This window comes from Sorex fumeus, unplaced genomic scaffold, assembly GCF_029834395.1.
Source record: "Sorex fumeus unplaced genomic scaffold, SorFum_2.1 ptg000265l, whole genome shotgun sequence".
Taxonomy (NCBI): Eukaryota; Metazoa; Chordata; class Mammalia; order Eulipotyphla; family Soricidae; genus Sorex; species Sorex fumeus.
In genome coordinates this window covers 390,867-411,446 of record NW_026606322.1, presented here as the reverse complement: position 1 = coordinate 411,446, position 20,580 = coordinate 390,867, and the positions used below count along the sequence as shown (strand labels likewise).

Below are 20,580 nucleotides of genomic sequence, written 5' to 3'. Positions count from 1 at the left end.
CATGTATGTTCATCTACTGGCCTTGCCCCAGAGACTCATAATAAACCTCAAAAAAGATCAACTAGCTGCAGTAATTTCCATGCCTCTGACCGGACTGCTGAATTAAGAATTCTGGATTTTCGGGACATCTCCAAACTCAACACACTGACATCCCAATAGTAAGTAGCATACCAGATAGGATGTAACACAGAACCCAACCAATTTCAACTGACAAACATTAACACAGAAGGCTTAACTTGAAACAACAAGTACTTAATGTCCTCAAACAAGTACTTAATGTCCCCATGGTCAGATACAATAATTTTCAAAAATTTTCTTCTATGGAAATAGTTTTTGATCACTCAACTAGACATTTCATGGTAACAAGCAATATAATATGAATTATTGTGGGCCTGCTACGGAGGCAGGATTGACGAATGCTTGAGAAAATAAAGGTAATGGTGGAGGGAAGGTGACAGTAGCGGTGGGATTGGTGTTGGAATATTGAATGCCTGTAACAAATCATCATAAACCACTTTGTAAACCATGGTATTTAAATAAAGTGGGAAAAATTTACTGATGAGGAATAGGAAAACCAGGATAAAAAGTAACTCAGTCAATAGCAAAGCTTATATCTGAATTCAGATGACAATTTCTGAACTCCACACTCATGACCTTAACAATGATGCTTTCTAAAACCATGTTTGAAGTGTTATATACTGTAAACATATCTGGTAGGAAATTAACAGTTCAGAGGTCGCCTTTAGCAGTACAAAAGAGGAGGAATAAAGACTCACCTCCTGCAATTCAATGTAGCCCTGGACAACCTGGAGAGTTAGATTGTTCACAGTCATTTTGCTGAAAGGAGTCATTGCTTCTTTAGGAACCCAGGATCCCAGCTCGTTACTTCCTAGGATGGATTCTGATTGTCTTTTAAAGGCATCAACAGTAGCATCCTCATTGCTTACCAGGTGAATTTCTTTCAAATTACCAGCCAGTTGCTTCTTTTGGAAATAGGTCCTGATAGTTTTCACAATAATCTCAGTACACAAAATCAGAGGGAATCTGAAAATTCCAGAGCTTAATGCTGGAATTGCTACTGTGTCTATGTCAGCAGAGACTGTGACCTGATTCAGAATATTTGTAATGGCTTTCTGCAGCAAACTAATACATTGCTCTTTCTTTAGCGTCTGCCATTGAGGCCCAACAGCATGGATAATGTATTTGCAAGGAAGCTTCCCTGGATGTGTGACAGCTATCTCACCAACTGCCAATTCACCATATTTGGAAATGTATGCATTACTTTCCGCTTGGATTTCATAGCCACCAGCTTTCACCAGGGCACAAGCCAGGCCTCCACCATGCAAAAGGTGTTCATTGGCTGCATTCACGATGGCATCAACAGCATGCCTGGTAAGGTCACCCTTCCAGACAGATAATTCTAGTCCAGGAGCCAGCAATTTCCTGTATACTTGCAGAGAGTTACTGCTGCCACCTTCATGGGCTGGAGAAACCAAAGTAGACTGACACTCAAACTTCGTCTTAAGGATTTGACAAAGCAGGTTTTCATTATTATTTAAAATTCTGAAGTCATTAAAATGAATGGGAATTTGCCAACTATGACCATTTCCACGGGTACCAATCTCTGGAAAAGGAGAAAAGAAAGAAAATATGAGCAAGAGTTCTTTTGAAAAATATATAACTTCTCTAGGGGTTTGAGTTTTCCTACATGAAAAAGAGAAATTCTTCAAGAAATTCTTCAAGGTCTATCCACCTTCTTTATTGTCTTTCACACAGACATATAACTGGACCAATGATATCCAAAAATTTTCAACAGTAAGACATTCATAAAGTGCTTACCCATGTGCCTGACACAGAGCAGTAAAAAGTAGTAGATTCAGTGATTCAACAGTGGGAAAAAAAAACACTGTAATTGAAAATTCATAAATTTTATCAGCACTGTCCTCCCGTTATTCATCGATTTGCTCGAGCAGGCCCAGTAATGTCTCCATCGTGAGACTTCTTGTTACTGTATTTGGCATGTTGAATACGTCATGGGTAGCTTGCCAAGCTTTGCCATGCGGGCGAGTTTGGAAAGCCCATGTTGAGTTTGGAAAGCCCATCTTGACTGAAGGGACAAATAAGAAGAACTACTTAATTAAGAATTAAAAATATTAGTAGTGTCTTTACTCATAACTTGTTTGCTTTTGTCAGTGTCTTAGATTCACTTAAAAGCAAACTCTGGAACAAGGATTTTTGCTTAAGTTTGTTTAGGAGGTGATCCTAGAAAATACTAAGTATGTGAGACAAGGAGTGCTAGCATAAATAATTCTTCATCAGACCTTAGTTTTAGGCATAATTTTGGTGGAATTCAAACTGATTAAATATTATTTACTGTCTGTGACAGATAAGAAGTATTGCCTATATCAGCCCTCAGAGTAGCTCTGAAGGGAAATGTGGTTACTTAATAGCTTTCTTACGAGCCCTCAGGGCCCATCTCCACTTCCCTCAAGTTCACACTCCTCTGAGGGTGGCTGAGCTAGACCCACTGTGCTTGAGTCAGGCTACTTATGTCCAAGATGGGTCTCCCCTATTGGGCAATCTCAGGCTGATAGAAGTTTGTCAAGCTTTTCATTCCCCCTATGCATCTGCCTATCCAATCCAGTGTCTACTCTCTTTTTTCATATTTCTGTTTAATTTAGTTATTATGAAATAACAAAGTTATTCGTGATTGGGTTTCAGGCATACAATGTTTCAACACAGATCACTTCATCAGTGTCCACTTTCCAACGCTCCCCCCTCCCCATGCCCCCTCCACTCACACATTTGCCTCCCACTCACTAGTCTGCTTCTATTAGAGGATCTCTTTTTATGGTTAAGTTTTTGCACTGTTGTTTACAATACTGTTGCTGATAAGGTTTCATACATAACACTTCACCAACTTTTAACATGTATGTTCATTTGTATTTTCCTCATTTTTGCTCTCAATCCTTTTGTATTTTATTGGCAATGATTTCCATTGTTTCTTTAAGCTCTTTATGTATACTTAACAGCTCCATTCTAAATTCCTTGTAAGACAGTTTATATTGCTCATCATTATTGGTTGGGTCATGTGGGCTATCATCTTCACTCACTAAGCCTGGTGGGTTTTGCATTGCTTTGCCATTGTTGACCTTTGAAGTTTGGATTCTTGTGCTTACTGTAGTTTTTTTTTGTTGAATGTTGATTGGAGTAGGGGCCTAATGGACTATTGGTCTAATGTGGTTAGGGTGGTCAGGCTGCCCTAGTTAGTATCAAATAAGAGCTAATTAGTGGTCCTAATGGGATATGATTGGAAGATTAACTAGCAGCCATGCTTATGAGACCACGCTCCCTGGTCGTCTAACTTGTGTCCCAGAATACATACCTACATACATATATATATATATAATATATGTGTGTGTATATGTATATATATGTGTGTAACATATATATGGAAGACAATGGTTTCATATATATATATATATAAATAAAATCATTATCTTCCATTTCTTCCTTGAAAGTATTTCCTTACAGAGCTTTAATCTAGTTGATCTATTGAGGTGTGACAGAGCGATGTTGAAGTCTCCAACTACTGTTATGTTCCTATCAATGTCTTTCTTCAAGTCTATTAGCATTATTTTAAATATTTTGCTTGTTCATCAATAAGTGCATATATGTTTAGGAGTATGAGTTCTTCCTGATGTATGCATCCCTTGATCATTAAGAAATTGATGTAGGCAGGTAGATAGGGAAAGGCTCTTTGCAATGAAACAAAGTTTCATGGAAGAAGAATTCTAGGAATGACCCACCTTGTGGATACAGAAAACAAAGGCCTGATAAAACCATCTGCAGACCTCAGGATACAGGCCTCCCCATGAAATTCCTCTTTTTGGACCTCCCTGGTAACCTCCTTAGCAATGGACTTTTACCTGGAAAGAGGCCTCACGTGGGGACAGGCTGGAGAAACCTTATAAAGGCCACCTTGAACAAAGGAAGGGCGCGCATATGCTGCCTGAGCCCATGTGCTGCTTAAGTCCACGTGGGGGAGCACATGTGGTGCCCGAGCACATGTGTCGCCCACATCTCCCCTCTTGAGATGTGGACTTTCATGCTTTCGTATCTAACTTTACTCTCTCTCTCTCTCTCTCTCTCTCTCTCTCCCCTCCCCCCCGCACCTAAAAATCCTCCAAATAAAATCTATTTACTTCACTGCTTGTCTACTCCTGAAATTCCTTTCTGCGAGGCAAGACAAGAACCCAGTAACCCTGGGTCCCGGGTGGCAGAGGCGGGTAGGGAGAAAGTGACTATCTTTCTCCTCCCCACTTCACATAAGTCACCCGTGGGGCCCACCAACATCAAAATGACCCATTCTGTCACTTTTAACCTTTCTGAGCTAAAGTATACCTTGTCAAATTCTAGTATGCTCCCCTACCAGCCCCCCTACAGTCTTTCTAAGAGAGTTTTTTTTTTTGTTTGAGGAATTATGTTTCAAACTTTGACTTTTAGTCAGTTTTTGCTATTATTCAAATGTGTTTCTTGCATGCAGAAGAATGTTGGGTTCAATTTTATAATCCATCTAGCCACTCTGGGTCTCTTAATTGGCACATTAAGCCTGATGACATTAAGTAGTAAGTAAAGGCCCTCCCGTTGATCATCGATTTGCTCGAGCGGGCCCAGTAACGTCTCCATTGGAGACTTTGTTGTTACTGTGTCTGGCTTATTGAATACGTCACGGGGAGCTTGCCAGGCTCTGCCGTGCGGGCAAGATACTCTCGGTTGCTTGCCGGGCTCTCTGAGAGGGGCGGAGGAATCGAACTCGTGTCGGCCATGTTGGCTGCATGCAAGGCAAACGCCCTACCGCTGTGCTATCGCTCCAGCCCATGATGACATTGATGACATTGAGAAAGATTATTGTCATGGATTTTTGTGCCATCTTTTTTTCTGGAGTTTGGTGTATTTGTGGGATTCATCTTACTTTAAAGTAGCCCCTTTGGTTCTTCATACAGAGATATTTTATCCATTTAGTTATGTATCATTTCTTCAAATCTGAGTAAGAGTCTGACTGGATAAAGTACTGTTGGTGGGGCATTCATTTAATTGAGTTCTTTTTTCTTTCTATACCCCATGATGGTCTTTGGGCCCAGAGGGTTTCATTTGGTAAATCTGTTGTAAATCTTATTGACAGTCCTTTTTATATAATTTATTTCTTTTGTAGGATAACATTAGTTTGTCCTTTCTGTGTTGCCACAGAGGTTTACTGGGTTACGCCCATCACAGTGCTCCCATTCCTGTGTTTACTTGTAACCTCTTTCTTTGTGCTCTGCTTCCTCAATGGGTCAACCACCTTTATCTCCTAATCAGACTCTGTTAACTTGTACATATTGCTTTTCTCTTCTCTTTAAGTTCTTTGCATAGTTATTTCAGAGCAATGTCCTTTTGTAAAGACAGAGGAAGACAGGACAGTTAATGCTATGTTTTTGTAACTTGGGAGTTAACTGACTCCAAATAATATTTACTACAGGGCACCTGTTCTCTTGACTTTAGCCTCAGTTGCCCTTACTTCCTAGAACCCCAAAACCAGGGTCCTGATGAGGGACTGGATGGACCCAGGGAAAGCTGTGAGCTACCCTGGCATCGAAATGGGCCAGGACAAACAGCCATAATACTTAACTATAAGTTAAGAGCATGGTCATGCCGTGTAACCCTAACAACGGCCAGGATCCAGAGATTATCACACTCAGCTCCCGGGAGAGAACAAGGCAGAGTCTCCTACCCTGTGCCTGACTGTCTCCACCAGGGCCCAACAGCTGAAGACCTCTGGGCCCCAGCCAAGGCCATGCTGGGACCACACTCCACACACTTGGATGAGCCTCACGCATAAAAGAACTGGCAGAGGAACCCAGGTGTGTGGGACCCGGGGCTGAGATCTCCAAGCCTGCACGGTCTGGGACTGGACCTGACAGTAGCTAGACAGTTACACCCACCAACTGCCGTGTAACCCCATCAGTGGCCGGGATCCAGAGATTATCACACTCAGCTCCTGGAAGCGTGCAGCCGCATTTGTGGCCGGCCGCGCGACATCTTATCATCTCATGCCTACTTTGGACAAACTGGCAGGCTACCGAATGTAACCTGCTCATATGGCAGAGTCTGGCAAACTCCCCATGGTATACCCAATATGCCAAATACCAGTAACAATAATGGGTCTCATTCTCCTACCCCTGAAAGAGCCTTGAATATGGCACTTTAAAAAAACAAAAATCTCAGGGCTAGGATGAAGGAGACGTTACTGGGGCCTGCTCGAGGCAATCGACGAACAACAGGATGGTCGTGATCGTGATCGTGATGGTCATGGACAAATTCTGTCATGATCCAAAAAGTAACAACTTGATTAGGACCCTGTTAGAGTTAGGAAAGATTAAACTGGCTTGAGCACTGCAGTCTGGTATCTATAGCAAGATGTCCCCAAGAGAGTCCCCCTACAAGTATCTCTTACTGTGTCCATACAAAATAACTAATATTAAGAAGTAGAATTAAGATGTTAATTAGGATATTAATTAAATGATTGTTGGACTAAGGAAAGGAGAAACACACCCTAGGTGGTATTTCACCCTTGAGTGGAGGGCTTTCATATGTGCTACAGGACCTGGGTCTGGTTGCTACCCCGAATGAAGGAAGTTGGTGAGAGACAGAAGGAGACCTAGGCAGTGAGTTAGGGCATGGAGAGAGACAAGGGAGACAGAAGGAGACAGGAATGGGGAGATTAGTGAGATTGGAACAGGCGTGTGGGGAGAATGGAAAAAACAGCAACTGATTACCAATCAGCCTGGCCCTCATTTTCACCTTTGTCCACCATGGCACTGGCCATCCTAGGTGGGGAAGCGGCACGAGACCACCGAACACAGGTGGTGAGATAGAGTGGGATTCCTAGTCATTTGGCATTTACACAGTCTGGCTGGATAAAGTAGACTTGGTGGGGCGTTGATCTCATTGAGTTCTTTTTTCTTTCTATACCCCTTTTTCTTTCTATACCCCTGGACTATCTTTGGGCCCAGAAGATTTCGTTTGGTAAATATGCTGTAAATCATAACAGTCCTTTGTATATAATTTATTTCTTTGATCTTGCTACTTTTAGTATTCCATCTCTAGCTATTTTTGGGGGGGAGGGGAGGGTAGAGCGATAGCACAGCAGTAGGGCATCTGCCTTGCAAGCGGCCAACCTGGCCAACCCAAGTTCGATTCCTCTGCCCTGGCAAGCTACCGAGAGTATCTCGCCTGCATGGCGAGCTACCTGTGACCTATTCGATATGCCAAACACAGTAACAATTGTCACAATGGAGATGTTACTGGGCCCGCTAGGGCAAATTGATGAACAACGGTAGGACAGTGACAGTGACAGCTATGGTTTTTGTCATTCTGGTTAGCATGTGTTTTAGAGTATTTTTACTTGGATCTCTTATTAGCTGGTACCCTTTAGGCCTTCTGGATCTGGGTGCATGCGATCTCCAGCTCTGGGAACTGCTCAGCAATGACGTACTTGTATGTTGCTTCTACATGAGGGTTCCTTCTTGGTCCTCTGTGACTCCGATTACTCTTATACTGTTTCTCTTGACTTCATACCAAAGCTCTCTTCTCATCTGCTTATATATTTTGAGGCTCTCCGCATCCCATTTTCTGCTGTTGTCTGGAGTTTTTCTGCACCTCATCATGGAACTCACTGATTCTGTCTTCAGCAACTGTCACTCTTCCAAAGATTTTTTTCATTTTGCCTATGAAGCTTTTCAGTTCTGTCATTTCTGTTTATAGTTTTCTTATTTCTGTTTTCATACCTTTTGTTTTACTGACTGTCCATTCTATTGTTTCTTTGAGCTCATTAAACATCCTAAGCATTTCTACTCTGCAGTCCTTTTTAGAGAGGATTACAATCCTTTGCCCAGTACACATGGTGGAATCTGCACTGTTTTACCACGTAAAACAGTAGCCTGGGGGTGAGTCTTTTCCACTTTTCTCTCAGTAATACTACTTCCTCTTCCCCTCCCAGCCACCCCCCCCCCCCCCACACACACACACAGTGTCAGAAAGATATTTGGGAGAACTCTTTTGAGGAGGGGAGAGCATTTTTTATAGCTATGTTATAGGCTGCTGCTTCAGGAAAAAGTGGCGGCTACTGACCTTTGGGCAGAGCCAGGTGTGTCTGCTCCATGTTTGGAGGGCCTCTTAAGCGGATCAGATGGCCTGGAGAGCACAACCTCAGGGCATGCTTGGGGTGTCACTTAGGTAAAAGGCACTCATTTTTGACCCGAGTACCTACACTTTTCTTTTTACCATGAACCTTTTGGGCCTCCTAATTCCATCTCAACTTCTGCTTCCTGGAGAAAGTCTGTGACATTATATATCATGTGATCTAAAGAATTGTTATTAAAAAGGAAAAATAGTGCCTTTAAACTCTGGCATCTGATTGATCGAAAGTAGCTTTATTTCAAAGACGTAAAATGTATATCAGGTAAAATGGGGTAGTTATATAAACATATATACATGTGTGTATACATATTTATAGTTCCCATTTGGAATTTTGGGCCACAGTCAGCAGTGTTTAGGGGCAAATCCAGGCTCTGTGCTCCAACTTCCATTTCTATTCTGAGCCACCTAGAAATAGCTCTAGTGGCTTCCATTACTTAATCACTTAATCACTTAACTTCCCGTTAGTCGTCGATTTGCTCGAGCGGGCGCCAGTAACGTCTCCATTTGTCCCTGTCGCGTGCTAGTGTAGCCCAATGGCATCTCTTCGCTCTGGGAACATGAAGAGCCTCAAACCGATCGTTCATGATCTTGACAAAGAAGTCTGACCATCTGGTAGGTGGGCGGCCACGCAGTCTCTTGACATCCCGTGGAATCCAATCAGTAACAGCTCTAGTCCAACGGTCGTCTTTAAATCTCATTACGTGACCAGCCCATCTGATTTTCGACACCTTGGCATATGAGACAGCGTCCCTGATCCTTGATCGTCAACGGATGTCAGAACTCCGGATTCGTTCTCTCATTTGAGTGAAACGTGATATTCCAAGCATAGCTCTTTCTATTCTTCTTTGGGAGACCTAAATGGCGTTCTCATCTTGTTTGCGTAGGGCCCAGGTCTCTGAGGCATATGTTAATGCAGGAAGAACAGTGGAATCAAAGAGATGTGCCCGGAGCCGGAGGTTCTTCGTCCTCTTAGCTGTTTCTTCGACGTTCTTGAAGGCGTTCCAAGCCGCTCTCTTCCTCCTGCACAGCTCGGGTGCCAGGTCATTTGTTATGTTGACCTCTCGACCTAGGTACACATAGCTGTTGCATTCGGAGATGGTCGTTCCATTGAGAGCGAATGGGGTGTCAGGAACAAGGCTGTTTCTCATAAACATTGTCTTCGTAAGAATCAGCTGTAGTCCTACCTTTCCACACTCACGGTCAAAGTCGGCCAGCATTTGTGCCGCTTGGCTGATGTTTGGTGTTATTAAAACAATGTCATCAGCAAAGCGGAGGTGGTGTAGTTGCCAACCATCTATCTTCACTCCCATTCCTTCCCATTCCAGTCGTCGCATGATGTTCTCGAGGGTGGCACTGAAGAGTTTCGGTGAAATGGTATCACCCTGCCGCACCCCTCTCTTGACATCAACGATCACTTCTTTGTAGAATGGTGAGATCCTGGTAGTGAATCCGCAATAGAGCTCACGGAGGATCCTGATGTATTGGGCTTGAATGCCCTGATTGGCTAGGGCTTCAATGACCGCTTCCGTCTCAACAGAATCAAAGGCCTTCTTTAAATCAATGAACGTTAAGCAGAGCGGCATCTTGAACTCCCGAGAAACCTCAATGAGCTTGGTTATCATGTGGATATGGTCGATGGTGCTGAATCCTTTGCGGAACCCTGCTTGCTCACATGGTTGTCCTTCATCTAGTGTTCTGCCAATCCTATTCAGGATGACTCGAGTGAACAACTTGTAGATGACAGACAATAGGCAGATCGGGCGATAGTTGCCAATGTCATGGATGTCTCCCTTCTTGAACAGTAGTACGGTCCTGCTGGTTTTCCATTGAGACGGAACCTTGCATTCAGACAGGTAGCGAGTGAAGAGCCGAGCCAGTGTATTGATGAGTACTGACGGCAGGTTCTTCAGGTGTTCAGGTCTGACCTTGTCTGGGCCGGGTGCTGTTTGCTTCTTTACCGACGAAATGGCGTGTCGGATTTCGGAAGGGAGAACGTTGGGAACGACATACCCATCCTGTGGAATTTGGTATGTCGGCAAGTGGACATGGCTATCGAAGAGATTTGAGTAGAAGTCATGGATAATCTTCTCCATTGCCGTTCTGGAGGATGTGATGGATCCATCAGGACGTCGGAGGGCAGTCATCTTGGTCTTATAGTTGGCGAAGGACAGGCGGGCGTTACGAATACTTTTCCCGGCTTCTGCTGCATCTACCAGTACTTCTGCTCTTCTCTCTTTGAGGTCTTCCTTGATCGCATCTCTGCACTGCTTTGCAAGCTCGGACGTTAGCTTGCGGTTGCCTGAGGCATGCGCCAAACCACGCTGGCGAATTAGCTCAAGAGTTTTCGAAGATAGGCGACTTTTTGTGGCTATCTCTCTCTTGGCGTTCCTCGCACATTCATGGAGGTGCTGAACCCGTCGATCGTATTCCTCGTCAATGTTGTCAACAATGGCATCTTCCCATGTTGCCGCAATAGTACCAAAGAGTTCCCAGTTGGTGGTCATTCTGGGAGTTCTCTTTTTGAACTTTGCAGCCCTTTCTCCCCGCTCTGTGAAGTAGAATTTTGCACGAAGGAGACGGTGGTCCGATCCCGTTCGAAATTTTGGGACAACAGCGACATCAGTCAGGCAAAACCGTCGATTGAATATGATGTGGTCTATTTCGTTGTGGAATCGTCCACCGGGAGACTCCCATGTCCATCGTTTAGATTCTGCCTTCTGGAACTCTGAGTTACCATGAATGGTCTTGGTTGACATGATGAACTCAGACAGTCTCTCACCCTGTTCGTTCCATTCTAGGCCATGGGTCCCGATGTGAAGTTCTTCAGCTGATCTTCTCGGTCCTATCTTGGCATTAAAATCACCCACAATGATCTTGTAGAAGGTGTGGTCTTCTTTATAGAACTTCTCTAGCTCCATGTAGAACTTCTCGATTTCTCTTTCATCGTAATGAGATGTTGGTGCGTAGACAATGAAGATAGAAACTGCAGGCAGTGAGCCACATCTATTCAAATGTAAACGTCCGATTCGGGTTGTTAGGCATTCGAATGAATCAATGCTCTTGGCCAAGTTTGTGTTGACAAGGACACCGACGCCTCCAACACCTCTTTTATCGCATGTTCCGAGGAACAATTCTTCTCCAGTGTCGACAGTGGACACTACTTCCACTACCCAGCTGTCGCCACACTCCAGGACGCTTTCCGGACCCACGCGGCCGCAAGCAGCCGCGCGACACCTCATAAGACACTAAATACCCGTCTTCTGGAATTGTCGTACCATATTTGATAGGGTTCAAATATGGTAACACCTACAAGGGTGATTAGAGGTCACCCCAAAAGCCTCTATACCTCTCGGAAAGACTGGCAAGCTACCGAGAGTATTCCGCCCGCACGGAAGAGCCTGGCAAGCTATCCGCTGTGTATTCGATATGCCAAAACCAGTAACTACAACTGGTCTCATTCACCTGACCCTGAAGGCTTCACTGACATGGCAGCACTGAGAAGGATGAGAAAGGAGAGGCCGACAAAATCTCAAGGCCGACCTAGGCTGCCACAACGAAGGAAGACAAAAATGATCGTCTGTACTTTCAATGCACGTACGCTAGCATCAGATGCATCCATCGAGGACCTGATGGTACAAGCGCGAATGATCAAGTACGACATCATTGGTCTGACCGAGACAAGAAGGCACGAATCTCCATTACTTAACAGAAGCAATTTGTGTAGACAGACACATCTGGACTGCACTAGTAAAACCACAGGGGAGCGACCCTTAGAATTATGTAGGCTCCATCTTATAGCCACTGTTGAGCAGGACAGTCCCTGGTCAAGTCTTCCACTCTAGCTGTGGTCAGAGGAATCTCACATCTTGGGGGCAAAGAAAGGATTAATATGCATCCCAAGGGAATACAGTGAACCATTTCTCCTTATCAGGCATCTAAATATTTATGAAGGATACACATCCTATCTCTTTTCGATTTTTAGAAAGGGGTGGGATGGGCTACCATCAAAGTACTTAGGGATTATTCTTAGCTCTGTGCTTAGGAGTGACTTCTGGCAGTACTTGGGGCACCAAACGTGGTTGTTAGGATCAAACCTAGGTTGGCTATATGCAAAGCAAATACCTTAACTACTGTACTATTTCTTCTGACCTGCTGTTTGTTTGCATCCTTCTATAACAAGGAAATATCTAAGGAAAAATTTTCAGAGTCAGAGTGATTACCTGATTTCTCAATGTAAACTGATTTTTCAGGGTCCTGTGGGGAGAAAAAAAAGAGTTGTTAAAAAATGAAGTCATACGATCACAAATAACCATATGAATTACAGCCTAATAATCTCTGCTAAAAGCACTTTTTTTTTTAAATTAGTGAATCACTGTGAGGTACAGTTATAGACTTACAAACTTTCGGTGCTTCCGTTTCAGACATACAATGATTGAGTACTCATCCCTCCACTAGTGCCTATTTCCCACCACCAATGGTTCTAGCATCCCACCCACCACCCCCACCCCATGCCCTATAACCTACCCCACCTCTGTGGTAGAGCATTTCCTCTTGCTCTCTCTTTTTGGGTGTTGTCATTTGCAATAGAGGTAGTAAGTGGCCATCATGTTTGGTCTATAGTCTACTTTCAGCCTGCATCTCCCATCCTGAGCTGGTCCTCCTAGCACCCTTTACTTGGTGGTCCCTTCTCTATCTGAGCTGCCTTTTCCCCCAGCATGCGAGGCCTGCTTTTAAGCTGTGGAGCGATCCTTCCTTATCTCTACTATTTTTGGGTGTTCATCTCCCATTCTGTTACTTTATATTCCACAAATGAGTGCAATCTTTCTATGTCTGTTTCTCTCTTTCTGACTCATTTCACTTAACATGATACTTTCCATGTTGATTCACCTATATGGAAACTTCATCTTTTCTAACAGCTGCATCGTATTACATTGTGTAGATGTGCCAAAGTTTCTTTAACCAGCCATCTGTTCTCAGGCACACGGGTTTTTTCCAGATTTGGGCTACTGTAAACAGTAGAAGCAATAGTTCTGAAGGAGAAGGGGGATACATACGTGTGCCTGAAATATTTGAAAACTAAATATTTGAAAACTAAATATTTTAGCAATCATGATTCTAACTCACTTCCTATAAGCCAATGCACTTCTAATTTAGGATGAGATGGAGGGTTGGAGAACAATGCTTGAAAGTTCCAGAGGTCAAAAGACCAAAATAACCCAATTTTCAGATCTCCAATCTTCAAATTGTTGAGAGATTTTTTTAAACAGAACAGAAGACTAAGAGATACGAGACTCCTCAGCTACATATTCCTGATAGTTACACCAAGGAGGACTCACTTCCAATTGTTTATTAAATGTCACCAACCTCAATGTAGAATTTTCAGGTTAAACAAATGAGGTGACTTTTCTTTGTTCCCTATATTTATTCACCATTATTCTTCCCTTCACCTGTAAAAGTATAATTTTTCTGAATCAGTAGGTACAGTTAAAATGATACTAAAGTGATATTTCCAAAATCACTCATTCTCATATTGGCTCATTTAATTAATTTTGTTTTCAGTCACACCTGGCAGTGACCAAGGCTTACTACCGGTTCTTTGCTCAGGGATTATTCCTGGTGATTCTCAGTGACCACATTTAGTGCTGGGAATTGGATCCCTGTTGGTAGTGTGTAAGGCAAGCACCCTACCCTATATCTCTCTAGCTCTTGTTGACTCTTCTGGTAGGATTAGCTTATTCTTAGTTCTCACGTGACACAAGAACTGCCAATACAATTGAAGACACCAGATTTCTTGCTATTACAGCAATAATATGTGCTGAGCAAGATCCATGATTTAGATAGATGCTTTTTTACCTTGAAAAAGTCCATCCTGCAGGTCTCTGAAGTTAAATGTTTATACTCTGTTTCCATTTCTGAGCATAATTCTCAAATATGGAAGTTCACTTCTAGGAATGAACAGAAAGGCTGCAGTAAGCATTGGATACTGTCTTAAGGAATTTAAGTATCCTCCCAAGTAAGACTAAACATTTTTTCTGACTCTGAGTTATTTTTCAACTTAATTAATGAAACTACTTTCGATGTTGTCAGTATTTATCTTGCAGTCTTTACAAACAGGTACCAATGAAAGCCATATCAGCTATTCAGAGAAAGATAAGAGCTATAGAAGCAATAGCAGAAAAAGCTTTATGGAGATGAGACTGGAGCCATATGAAAGACTGTAGCAAGCTTGTACATTTTCAGAAGAGGTTGAAGAGGTTGATTTTAAGTGGAAGACTATAAGCATTCAACAGACAATTAGGAAAACCCAGCCTTGTGAGTACTGGAGAGTGAGGGGAAGGGGAAGTATGACTGGGTCTACTTTAAAGTTTGTGATAAGCATCTTGATCGAATTAGAAAGAAAATATTTTTATAAACATTCAAAATTCTGGAGAAGCAAATTTTAAAAGAAGATGAGATTGACATTTTTAGAAAATAATGGTGGAAGTGTGACTTTAAAGACAAAGTTGTAGGCTTGTGGTTGATAAGAGGGAACACGGGAACTTTGCTGAAGGGAGGTTCACTCTGGTGGTGGGACTGGTGTCCATGCCGAAGCACTGTATACCTGAAACCCTACTTAAACAACTTTGTAGATCGCAGAGCCTTCATAATAACACGAATAAAAAATACACACATAATACTTGCTCACATAGTTGTCTTTAGGTCTTTGAAATGATTCCTGAGGTCTCTGAAGCATAAACATTTTGTCTGATTATTTATGGCTTTAAAACACATTCATATTGGGGCTAGAGTGATAGCGGAGCGGGTGGGGTGTTTGCCTGGCACGCGGCAGACCTGGGCTCGATTCCCAGAATCCCATATGATCCCCTGAGCACTGCCAGGAGTAATTCCTGAGTGCAAAGCCAGGAGTAACCCCTGAGCATCACCAGGTGTGACCCAAAAAGCAATAAAAAAAAAAACACATTCATATCAAGAAAAGCAGCAAATTCATCCCAATCCTAAGATGCAAGGAAAAGACCCATTTGTAAAGCCTTTTTATATTTCATTTATTAGTTATCATATTTATTTCTCCCCTTTTCTTCTCCTTGTTATTGCCATGAATGGTGGCCACACACATGGTTAAGGTGCTCCCATGCTTTTGGTTGTGGTGTTCACTAGTGGTTGCACACTTTAGTTGTGGTGCTTGTATGCAATTGGCCACAGTGTCCTAGAGAGGGCACACTTGCAGTGCTGAGGATTACAAAGAGCAGTGTCTCCAGGATCACATACAGGTACCTGAAACAGTGCCAAAGAAAAATTAGTGGCACCATTCTTGCAAGGCAGTTACACAATGCCCCAAGAGACATTTTTGCTTTGAAAGGGCACTGCTGTTTTTCAGCACTGCTTTGGCTCTGGGCTTCTTTTCTGGGGGGTGGGGGTCGGGGGGCAGGGGGTTGGCAGGGGCACACCCTGAAAAGCTCAGGGGTTACCCATGGCTCTGTGTTCGGGGCTTGGGTGACCATATGGAGTGCTAGGGATGGAACATGGGTAGGTTGTGAGCAAGGCAAGTGCTTGACTCACTGTACTCTCTCTCCAGCCCTAACCCTGGGCTTCTCATGAACTTTTGGGTTAGTTGTACGTCTTCTCCAGACTCAGCCTCAGGACAGACTCTTGCATGCTTGCTGCAGGCGAAGCATAGATTGACCACCAGGACAATTAAGGGCTGGAGAGACTGTACAGCGGGCAGAGTAGTTGTTTTGAACGTGGCTGACCTGAGTTTGATTGCTGGCACTGCATCTGATCCCTCAAGCCCTGCCAGGAGTGACCCCTAAGCAGAGTCAGGAGTAAGCCCTGCGCATCACTGGGTGTGGCCCCAAAACAAAAATAGAAAAACAAAGATACAGAAACAAGGGCCAAATTACCCAAAATTTTCTAACTCTTTTATTATTTACTTTTAAATACTATTGCTTTTGGCTGTTGCACCACACTCAAAAGGGGCTCTCTCCTATCTCAATCATTTTCAGACAGTAACAATAAAAGTCTTCCCAACTTTTCATGACTACTTCCTCCTGCTGTTTCTTTCTTCTCAGGGGCAGCATGAAGTAATTTGATTCTCTTCCATCTCTCTGCTCCCTCAGCCTGCTGTAGTTCTCCCCACTCCGCCACAGCATTCGCCAATGTAGTAAAACCCCAACTGATTGTTCTGTGTATTAATGTTTAGGCAATTCTTATAGCACTTCCTACAATAATTGTTCAAACTTTTCTTAGCTTCTCCTGCTATCTGTCCTTTTCTGTAGAGCAGCGGTTGGGGCCTTACCTGAAGATGGCTCAGGAGCTACTTCTGGCCCTGTGCTCAGGGGTCATTCTTACCAGTACTCGGGAAAGCTTATGTGGTGCTGAGGGTCAAACCAGGATTGGCCATGTGCAAGGAAAATACCTTAACCCTAACATTATCTCTCTGGCCCTGTGTTGGTTCTTTGGTTTCCTCTCACACTATTTCCGGTGTTTTCCCAGGATTTATCTTTAAGACCCACCTGTAGCTGTTTGTCCCAAGATTCTGTCTGAGGTACTTCTCATTTTATTCTACCTACTATTCAGAGGTGAGTTTATCCACTTTCATGGCTATAATTCACCAGCTGTTTCTTTATCCTGACACTGGGTTTCTCCTGAGCTTTATTTTTTCAGATCCACCTGAATGTCTCAGTTTTGATCACACAGCCTCTGCATTACCAGATCCATAATCTCCACACCCCCAATTCCATTACTCCATTGTCTCCCTATCCTCACTCAGGTAAAGGTAAAAGGTAAAGGCCCTCCCGTTGATCGTCGATTTGCTCGAGCGGGCCCAGTAACGTCTCCATTGGAGACTTTGTTGTTACAGTGTCTGGCATATTGAATACTCTTGGTAGCTTGCTGGGCTCTCCGAGAGGGGCGGAGGAATCGAACTCGGGTCGGCCATGTTGGCCGCTTGTAAGGCGAACGCCCTACCCGCTGTGCTATCGCTCCAGCCTCACTCAATCCCTTCAAAATAATTTCATGCTCTCTCTCCTGTATTCTGCAACTCAGTAAGTAATATATCTCATATCCATTAGCGTCATAGATCCAGTATCTTCTATTTTTTGCTTTATACTACTGGATCCTTACTTCTATTTTTTTTTTTTTTTTGGCTTTTTTGGGTCACACCTGGCGATGCACAGTGGTTACTCCTGGCTCTGCACTCAGGAATTACTTCTGGCGGTGCTCAGGGGACCATATGGGATGATGGAAATCGAACCCAGGTCGGCTGCGTGCAAGGCAAATGCCTTACCCGCTGTGCTATCGCTCCAGTCCCCAAGGATCCTTACTTCTAAACTGCTTTCAGATATCTTGCCCACGGACACCTTTTCACTTTGGGTCCTCTTGCTTGAGTTATGGCAAATGTTTGTTAAAATATTTAAATGTACTTATTGTTTGAGTAAGTATAGCATTTACTGGTTCAAATTCAGAAAATATAAAAGGCTCCCTCATAACCCCTCACTAAATTCCCTTATCCCAGAGGCAATCAATGTTTATTTTTGTAGCCTGCTAGATATAGTTTTATCTAAAAGGTAAAAATCTTCACTCACTCTTCTTCAAGTATCTTGCCTTTTCCATTTTATGTATTACAGAGATCTTTCCATATTAGCATACAGACAGTTTTGTTATTTTTTGATATCTTATAGTACATATGTACTTTGTTATTTATAAGAATATGTAAGAATATCAGGTTTGGGAGAGAAAGGAAAACAAAATGAACAGTAATAACATAAGGGCATTGGTGGAGGCTCTTGGTCACTTTGGTAGTAGTAAAGTGATGAACCATATGCACCCAAACAAAAACAGTCAATCAACAAACAGTTGGAGTGATGAGGAAAATGAAGAATAGACCAGGGATGATGTAGGACAGTGGTAGAGGATCATGGGCACTTCAGAGGTAGAGGTGGTACACAGTCACCATGTACACAAATAATCTAAACTTGAGCACTATTCTTAACCTCATGGCATAAACTATAAAAAGATAAAAGAGCAAGTATGTATATGAGTTGCAATACACAGGTACCAATCAGAGGGGCAAACTCTTAAGACTAAAATGCCCAATCAGAAAGTATATGCAGATACAGTTCTGGTACGACTGCCAAATTATTCTCCATAAGGAATGACCCATTTCCAGTATTAGCCGCCATATACAGTACACATATAGACATAGACTGATCCATTTCCAGACTTTCCAGGCATATACATACATATGTAGACTCCTATTAAGAATTGAAAGTTTGTTCCTGAGATTTATGTGCACCTATGTGCATCTATGTTAACTTTGTGCTGACTCTAACTCCTGCTAAATCCTGGAATTTGCACACAACCATCTGGACTGGTGGTCTGCTAACTTGTGGGGAAATATACCTGACCCGGAGCATATTATTGTGATATGACAACAGCCATATCTTGTTCCCCACACCTTTCAGAATGTGGGGCAATGTTTTTGACTTTGTTCTCTTTTTTTAATTGTTTTTTTTCTTTACCAAATCACCATGAGATACAGTTACAAAGCTTTCATGTTTGAGATTCAGTCATACAATGATCAAACACCCATCCCTTCACCAATGCACATTTTCCACTATCAATGTCACCAGTATCTCCACCCTCCCTCGCCTCTATGGCAGACAATTTCCCCTATACACTCTCTCTACTTTTGGGCATTATGGTTTGCAACAGAGATACTGAGAAGCTATCACATTTGGTCCTTTATCTACTTTCAGCACACATCTCCCATCCCGAATGATCCCTCCAACCATCAATGACTTAAGAGTTTCCTTCTCTATTCCAGCTGCCTTCTGCGCCAGCTAAGGAGGCAGGCTTCCAACTATGGGGCAATATTCCTGGCCCTTGTGTCTACTGTCCTTGTCTCATATTATGTTATTTTATATTCCACAAATGAGTGCATTTTGACTGTTTTCACTACAGATTCTGTTAATCTTGCATGCTCTTAATTGACACACTGGATATAAATTTGGGGTATAAATGTGATCACATTTGAGTCACTCTTTGCAGGTTCAAGGCCCTGACCCACTGTGCTGTGAATCGAATAGAAACTTCCCGTTCATCTCTCCTAATTTGGCTTCGCGACTTCGCAACTGTGGGTACAAGACATAATCAACACCAACTCCCTAAAATGTACATCTGAGAAGGCCCTCTGCTGTTTCCCCTGCTTGCGACCTTGTTTCTCCCCACTAATCAGCAAATTATTTCACCATCTAGCCTGTGCTGCCAGTGTGGGCCATGAACCACACAGAGGTCTTGAACACCTGCAAAGTGGCTGGTCCCAAGGTCACTGTGATGGGCGAGAGTGATACTAGACTGTGTAGACATAGGTCAGGCGAAAAGAGTGGAAAATATTTCTTAGAGCTTTAACGTTGATTCAAGCTCAAATTGTTCGTTTTAGGGTAGCTGTGTTAACTACATCATTAAAATTAATTCTACGCATTTATACTTCAAGGAACAAGGCGAGTAAAAAATGTTGAGTCACAGGGTGGCGAAAGTGCAAAGTACACACTTTGTGAGTGCAAAGCCCTGTTGGATCCCCAGCACTGCGTGGTCTCCAGCAGCAATCGGGGCCAGTGGGAGTAGCCCCAAAACACACACATGAAGTTACCTGTGTACCTCCCATGACACTTCTATTGGACAACGCTGACCAGGACCATATCACCCACCTCATTTCCGGCGTCAGGTCTCCAGTGTTCTCAGGACCAAGGCTTTCAACCACTTTGGTCCCTTCCTCTCACCAGCTCCCTGCCCCTCTCTATCCCCCCTCCCCACCCCCACCCCCCACTCCTCTCCGCCAGACCACCCTCCCCACACTTTTATCAAGATTTTGGTCCAAACGCTCACTCGAAAGCACTTAAGAGACCAGTTTCTTACTCACAGCTCACTCCGGGCCCTTTGCCAGTCGGTCGCCTGGCTCGACCTCGCTGGGCAAATCGAGGCAGGGGAGCGGCGCCCAGTCGTCCGGCCGGTGAATAAATCTAGTTCCTCGGAAAAACAACGACTGAGGAATTCATGGACTCAGAGAGGGACGCAAATCACGGGTGCACAGGCAAGAATCGTGAACTGGAGGGGAGCTTCCCCTTGGCCGCAACGTCAGGCTCGCCCACCGCCCCGCTTGGGGCCACCCGGCGCGGGGGCCACCCGCTCCGCCCGGGACGCGCCTCGCGGAGCTACTCACCCGGCGGGGCGCGGCGGGGAGCGACGGGGCGCGCGGCGGGGAGCGACGGCGCGCGGGTGGCGGGGAGCGAAGGGGCGCGCGGCGGGGAGCGGAGGGGCGAAGGGCGCTCCGGGCTCAGCGGG

General features: G+C 43.8%; 1 protein-coding gene across 4 annotated transcripts in view; it reads right to left on the bottom strand.

Moving 5' to 3' along the window:
• PARP9 (poly(ADP-ribose) polymerase family member 9) overlaps positions 1 to 20,561 on the bottom strand; it is a 70,643-nt gene extending 50,082 nt beyond the window's left edge. The window contains exons 1-4 of one of the 4 annotated variants that reach the window (XM_056109400.1): positions 20,159 to 20,561; positions 14,095 to 14,186; positions 12,462 to 12,495; positions 777 to 1,624 (exon numbers count right to left, since the gene is read on the bottom strand). In XM_056109400.1, coding sequence (XP_055965375.1) covers positions 777 to 1,624; positions 12,462 to 12,495; positions 14,095 to 14,151 — 939 coding nt within the window. In that variant the 5' untranslated portion in view covers positions 14,152 to 14,186; positions 20,159 to 20,561. Of the gene's footprint in view, positions 1 to 776; positions 1,625 to 12,461; positions 12,496 to 14,094; positions 14,187 to 19,946; positions 19,986 to 20,158 lie in introns of those variants that run through there. The other 3 variants (XM_056109401.1, XM_056109402.1, XM_056109403.1) reach the window with 3 other exon arrangements.
• Positions 20,562 to 20,580: the final 19 nt, after the last annotated feature.